Source organism: Lactuca serriola, chromosome 2, assembly GCF_051521515.1.
Source record: "Lactuca serriola cultivar US96UC23 chromosome 2, Lser_US96UC23_V15, whole genome shotgun sequence".
NCBI lineage: Eukaryota > Viridiplantae > Streptophyta > Magnoliopsida > Asterales > Asteraceae > Lactuca > Lactuca serriola.
In genome coordinates, this window is record NC_136409.1 from 166,574,162 (window position 1) to 166,581,313 (window position 7,152).

General features: G+C 33.0%; 1 protein-coding gene across 1 annotated transcript; it reads right to left on the bottom strand.

Moving 5' to 3' along the window:
• Nucleotides 1-1,709: 1,709 nt before the first annotated feature.
• On the bottom strand, nucleotides 1,710-3,414 carry LOC145089758 (uncharacterized). Its single transcript, XM_079028155.1, has 6 exons — nucleotides 3,217-3,414; nucleotides 2,380-2,496; nucleotides 2,225-2,310; nucleotides 2,172-2,175; nucleotides 1,860-1,980; nucleotides 1,710-1,774 (listed from the first exon to the last, which is right to left on the bottom strand). The coding sequence occupies exons 1-6, from the start codon at nucleotides 3,412-3,414 to the stop codon at nucleotides 1,710-1,712; spliced, it is 591 nt and encodes a 196-aa protein (XP_078884281.1).
• Between the last annotated feature and the right edge of the window lie 3,738 nt (nucleotides 3,415-7,152).

Sequence of the window (7,152 nt, forward strand, 5' to 3'; positions counted from 1 at the left end):
TGCTTGTGAATATGATTTGAGCATTGGATTAAACCCATGCTCACTTGGATCACTTCATGAATTGTATCACAAGTGATGGTGAGACGATAACATCTTATATTCTTGAAATCGAGATGTGTGAGTTGTATCTTGCAAATCGGTTGCACATTGATAATATGTAAACGCACCAGTAACTTGGTGTCATAAAACATATTGTTGTGTGTGATTCGGTGAGTAAGTACAAGCGAGCATTGAATCAAAGTTAATCCGTTCCTTTTATCCAAAGTAGGATAAAAGCGATATCTTTGGGCCCCTCGATGATTTAGTGATGACAAACGTAAATGCTCGGCCGGGCTAGGGCTTATTTGATTTGTTCAATTAGTCAGTCGTCATCAATCAGAAGTCGAGAAATAGTACATAGAGAATGATTAGAAATCATGTCTTTTACGATATCTAGAATGGAGGAATATATGATCCCTTATCTAAAGGACACGCGTATCTGATAGGATCAGAGTTGACAGCGGCTTTGGAAAGCTACGATTGCAGATCAGGATCTAAAGTCATACGCAGAATAGTTATTAGACTTATCCAAGTGGGAGACTGTTGGATTAGTGTCTAAGTCCATAACTATTTTGGTATGTACTTGACAGGATGGTGCATGGTCCTTTGGGGTTGCCTTCACCAAAGCAACTTGATAGGATGAATTATGGAGAGAAAGGATTAAATATGATTTATTAATATATTATGAGAATAATATATTAAAGGAGAAATCATATTGTTTAATTAATATTAGTCAAGAATTAATAAGAATTAAGTTTGTGGCTAAAAGAGATTAATTAAACTTAAGGGACTGAAATTGTAATTATAAGATAATTGCAATTGGGCTATGGATTGCCTTATATTATAAGGTTGGATGAATTCTATGGGGAAACCCATTGGAAATCGTCCAAGGCCTTTAAGGAAAGGAGTCCATGGGTTGCTTAGGGCTTGAGCATCCAAATTAGGGTTTCCTTGTTAGATAACCCTAATAGCCTCACTATATATAGAACCCTTATGCTTCAAAAACGTGGTGAACTAATAGTATAGGGTTTCCACACGTTTTTGAGAGCCTCCTTCTCTTCTCCTCTTCATCCTCTTGTTCTTGGTGTTTGTGAACCATTAGAGGAGTGCCATTTGTGACTCTAAGCTTTCTAAAGTCAATATAAGAAGGATTTGAGATTGTTATTGCTACATAACAATCAAGGTATGATCTAAACCCTAATTATATGTTATATTGATTATCATATGCTAGATATAGGGTTTATAGTCTTGGATAAATTGCATGTACAATAGAGAAACCTAGATCCAAGCATTAGGGTTTGTATGAGCACATAGGATGTTCTTATAGCCAAAACCCATCATTTACGACGCACATTTATGACACGCAATGCGTATCATTAAAACCCCTGTCAAGAAAGGCCATGTCATAAATGAAGATGACACACATTTTTGCGCATCGTAAATTTAAATGTTTAAAAAAATAAATTTATATATTTATTAATTTTTAAATTAAATTTGCATTTAATGTATCATAATAGAAATAAAATACCATATACGAAAAATACAATCCATTGCATAAAATTTAATGTCATACAATTCTATTTCTTAAAGTATATAAATTTGCATTCATTTAATCTACTCTGTGTTTCATATAAAAACTCTATTTCATGCGTCTTCTTCCATTTCCTTTATTAGCAGCTTTCCATCATTAGTAGAACAACTAACAATTGAAATGAAAAATGCAACACTTGTATATCTGCAAAAACTTGAAAAAAACAACAAAGATTTAATGTTTATATATATATATATATATATATATATATATATATATATATATATACCTATGAGAGCAAGTATGGATCCAAGAATTAGAAATGAAACTGAGAGGAGGGACCAGTTACAAACTCGATCTTTATGCCCTTGCAACAAATTCGGACAACCAAGATTTGACCAAGGAAAATACTGTAAAATATAAATGAAATTCACACCTATAATTCGATCAAAATATGACCATATTGAATACCAATTATGTAGGCCAAAGAAGTTGTTAAGGAACTGCATTCCAACTATGTCGTTCATTAGCTATACAAGATTCAATCGAATTTTAAACAACTGATTTTGAATTCACAAGTTTAAATAATTAGATATATTACATTCCTGTGTGCAATTTCATGTAGATGTTAAAATTGAAAGATAAACAATTAACCTTAAGATGCCTTCGGGTTCAAAAGGGGCATAGCACCATGAAGGTGCAGATTCTGAAACTTGACCACTTTTAGATATATTACATTCCTGTATGTAAATTATATAATATTATACACAATACATATATACAATATATGAATTTCATAATATATATACCTTGAGGTTTCTGTAAGCAGGCTTTTGATATAAATGATCAGTGCCAAGAATATACCTGTCTATCATTCCAGTAGCATTGCAAGCAGACCTAAGATCACCTCTAATGGAACATGTCACCTATAGTCAAGATATGATTTATTTAAAAATATAATACTAATAATTATATAATGGGTTTAATCAAATAGGATAAGAGAGCTGGGTCATATAGTACGGATTGTACTTCCATTTTCAAAAATTAATGAAGATAATGAATGCAAGTCCTTGAATTGCCAATCTGCAACGTACAATCCATATGTCAATCCCATGTAGATGGCCAACAAAAAAATTACACCACACCTACACCAATAATAGACTTAGTTTCAAAGGGTATTTACTAGCCAATAAAATCTTTAGGACTTCTTTTTTATTGACCAAGTCAACATGTCTATTTGCTTACCATTAAGTTGGGAGGAAAAAAGAAGGGTAAATAGGTAAAGGGCTGGTGTCTTAATACATCAAGCCAAGTTATTTATCTTAACTCATTTAGTTGTTCTATCCACATTAAGTCAGAAAGAACCAGATTAAGGGCTAAGCCCATTATGTAAAAAAGAAACAGCCCTTTAGCCAATTTATCAGAGATCAGATTATTACAAGTTAAATAATCAACAAATCTAACAAAAGATTGAGAGTATCAATTCTCACCAGTGCCAAATATAAACCCGGAAGAATGGTTCTTTCTTGTAGGTTTGACGGGGAATCCAAATTTCACACAATGTTGCAGCAATGTATCCAATTACTATCCTCTGAAATGATGACAATAATTGGGAAATTTGGAAATAATTAAGAGACATTCAATACATGTAATAGTGGATTAATGAGAATTAGATGAATAGTGATAAGACATTGTGGTGTGTTAAGGTATTGATTGGTGAAAGTCAATGACATCTGTAGGATGTTAAGCAAACGTATTTTCTGAACATCAACTCCATATGTTAATGAAGTAATCCCATGTAGGTAACCACCTTGAAGAAAAACACCAAGAAGAAAAGGCTTCATTGCTCTTACTATTGCTTTCCACGTGGCTTCATATATGTTATTTTCTGATGTTTAAGAAAGATAAAAGAGCGCTTATGTTATTTGACTAATTTCCATTATAAAATCAAAGACACACATACATATATTGCTTAATCTAAACATTGTGTAGAGGTTTTTCAGCAAAAATCTAGATATGGCTTCCTCGCTGCTGGTTTTTTAGCAAAAATCTGGGAAACATTTTCATGTATTAATAATAGAGAAGAAAAAAAAACATCGTCAAATAAAGATGAACATGAAGATACCTGGTGAATCATCTCTGGTGTCAAGTTAAATGTAACTTTGTTTGACTGAAACAAAAACAAGTTTAATTGGTTCCAAAATCTAAATTTCTTTCAAAAGATGCAAAAATTGGACAGAAGAGTTTGAATGTATTGTATGGAGATACATACCTGACCATCAGATGAAGGTTTGACATTGAAAATCATGTCACTTTTCAACCCCACTTTTTGTTTTGCTTTTCTACTGCTAGTATTATTCACATCTAGCAACTTCTGCACTTCATTGGTAAACATAAAATTTCTGTTACATTTAAATAAAATCATATAGGTTTCATTAAGCAAGCAACTACTAACCTTTCATGTAGCCCAAAATTTAGTCTTTGACAACACACCTCCCATCACAAACTGAGTATGAAGCTTCTGCCGCTCACTACACAAGCAATTTATCCATATAAATGTTCATGTTATTATCTCAAACACATACACTAACTATCTTAATAGAATAGTTTAGTAAAAGAATAGATGATGAATGTTATTGTTGAGAAAGATAAACTACCTTTCTTCTTGCAGTAACTTAATCATATGCTCAATTTTTGCTGAGCTAAGTTGTTCCTCTTTGTGTGGAAGTGGAACAGCTTTTTGAGAGCCACCTTCCCCATAAAATGTAATAGCTTTGGCTATGTTCAATCAATATCAAAAAACCTCCCTCTTAATACAAGAAACTCATATACTATCTCATGTCATATATATATATATACACACACACACACACACACATATATATATATATATATATATATATATATATATATATATATAAGAGTAAGAAAGAATCAACAAGCTATTGTATTCTGAATCAAATAAGTAAGCACAATAACTTACCAAAAATAACTTCTAATCATCATAAAATGTGAAACACTATCATTGTTTATATGTGGAATTAAAGAACATTGGAACGAACCTCCAAGCTTTTGAGCTTCCTTGATTACATTCAAAGCAGGTGTTGTCTTGCCTGATCCATCTTGCCCAGAAACCTCAACAGTTCTTCCCTGTAATGTATCCATCTTTCCATATTTTCTCTTTCTCTTTGAGGGCTTGTTTGAATCTTTCAGCCTGGATCCTCAACTCAGCAGAGATGTGGTCAAAGACCTAATACAAGAAAGACATAAGAAAAAAGGGAGTAAAAATGCAAAGGGAAGAAGGATGTTTGTTCTTACAGCCTGAGAGAAGGAAACCAACTTCCGTAGTGCATATTCCACCCCAAGATTCTCCAAACTCAACTCAGTGGAACCTATATTCTTTCTCTTCTTGGATCTTGGAGTTTTCATGGTCAAATCTATGGGGGCTCTCACAATGGGAATGGGGGACAAGGTTCTCTTTCTTCACCAATAGTTGACTGTTGGACATTGTCGTATCCAAGTAAGCAAGGGTGAAGTGGGCACCAGAACAGGTACTCTTGGATCCTATGCAGAACAACAAGGAGCATAAGAAGTCAGGATCCTCCATATAAAAAAGAAGAAGAAGAAGTTAGGATCCTTACCTTTTGACATGGAGACAGTGGCTGAGTTTGAATGACTTCTCTTATTCAGACACAGTGAAAAAGATTTTGATCATGTTCTCTGTATCCCCAGCAGGAAGAACCAACTCGTCGAACTTGAAGGTTGCAAAACATTAGAGCTGACAAAAATCGACCCAACCCGAACCCATCCACAAATTAGCGGGTTGGGTTGAGATTTTCAACCCATTTAACTTAAATGGGTCAACCCGTATAACCCATTTAATTAAATAAGTTGGGTTGGGTAAAAGTTATCAACATGTTTTCAACCTGTCAACCCATTTAACTTTAATATATATATATATATATATATATATATATATATATATATATATATATATATAATTTAATATTATTTAAATATTATCATGTATTAATCAAAGTATTAATTTGTAAATTATAATGTTGCATTATTATTATCTATGTTTAATAAAATTCAATCCTAATTTTCATCCTTTTTATAACGCCGATAATACTAGTCACTCTCCAAAATCACTGTGAAACTAAACATTTTTAATGTTATTTGAACAATTTATTTATATTTATGAATTAGGATTGTGCTTTTGTCATAATTATGAACTTTTATTTATGTTTTATAATTTAAGTTGTATAATATTTAATTATATAATTTATTTAATTGGTTTTAAATGGGTTAATCCAAGTTTAACCTATTTATTTAATAGGTTGGGTCAGGAACTACATAAATAGGTCAAACAAATGACAACCCATTTATCTAAAAGGTTGGGTTGGGTTGGAAATATCAACCCATTTAATTAAATAGGTTGGGTTGGGTTAAAATTTTCAACCCTATTATTAAATGGGTTGAACTCGAACCTAACCCAGGTCGACCCATTGCTTCTTCTACAAGACATCAAATAAGATAAGAAAAGTGAATGCCAGGACCCTTAATGTAAAAATATGAAATCCTACCCTTCTTTATCAAGGATTGTGGTAAAAGATTCCCGTCAGGAATCAAGTCACGTCTTACGAAGAAATATATCCCTTTCCAAGCACCATAATTATGCTTGGACTTGAAAACAAGGGGAAATCTATTAGTTTTGACCTTCAACAGGAAATGGGAGTTCCCATGTCACAACTAGGAAATTCGATGTCTTGTAAACATTTAACAATGATAACAAACGTGAACCAACAATGTGAAAGCATGTAAGATGCATGTTCAATAACAACAAAATTCCAATAAAACACTTCATCCATGCACTACAAATAGCCAACAAACAATTGGAAACCCTAGAAATCCTTGTTTAAGTCCATTTTGGACTAGGATTTCCTTATTGGGCCCAATGGACCAATAAGCTTCCAATTGGACTATCTCGAGCTTAGAACTCTTGAATGGGCTCTAATTGTACCCACTTTCATTTATTTTAGTATTTTGGGCCATATTGGGCCTAGAATGAAACAAAATATTTAAATGAACCATATTGGGCCATAACTAACCTAATTTAGCCCTAATTGGTCATAAAAATCACACTTATATTTATTTGGACCAAAAATCACTCAACATAACCATGAAATTGGGCTTAAGCATTGAAGGCCCAAAAACTCTCTCTTCCCTCTCCATTCTCGGCCCAAGCCCAACCAAAGAAGAAGAGTTGACTTTTTTCATTGCTACCTCATTTTTGTTTAATGGTTCTCCATGCAAATCCCATACACCCAAGTAAACATCTAATCAATCTTCTCTCTTCTTCTTCTCCCTCTTCTTTCGGCCGAGAGTATCACACACACAAAACAATTCCACTTCAATACTCTCAAGAACACACTACATATTCCTTCACTTCTACTTCAAAAATTTCGAGATTCAAGGGCTTTGCAAGGAGGATTCTTCACAAAAATCATCATCTTAGCTCTTTAAGTTCGAGATCTTCCAAGAAAGGTTGCTAAAGTCGAAAATAACAACAACGTCTTCTC

What these genes read in the sequence shown, in the direction of transcription:
- LOC145089758 (XM_079028155.1), bottom strand. Translation starts at nt 3,414, where the DNA reads ATGAAGCCTTTTCTTCTTGGTGTTTTTCTTCAAGGTGGTTACCTACAT. An exon ending in TCATTAATCCACTATTACAT is followed by an intron (nt 2,497 to 3,216) that starts GTATTGAATGTC and finishes TCTTGACTATAG; the next exon opens with GTGACATGTTCCATTAGAGG. An exon ending in ATCCATACTTGCTCTCATAG is followed by an intron (nt 1,775 to 1,859) that starts GTATATATATAT and finishes AAGTTTTTGCAG; the next exon opens with ATATACAAGTGTTGCATTTT.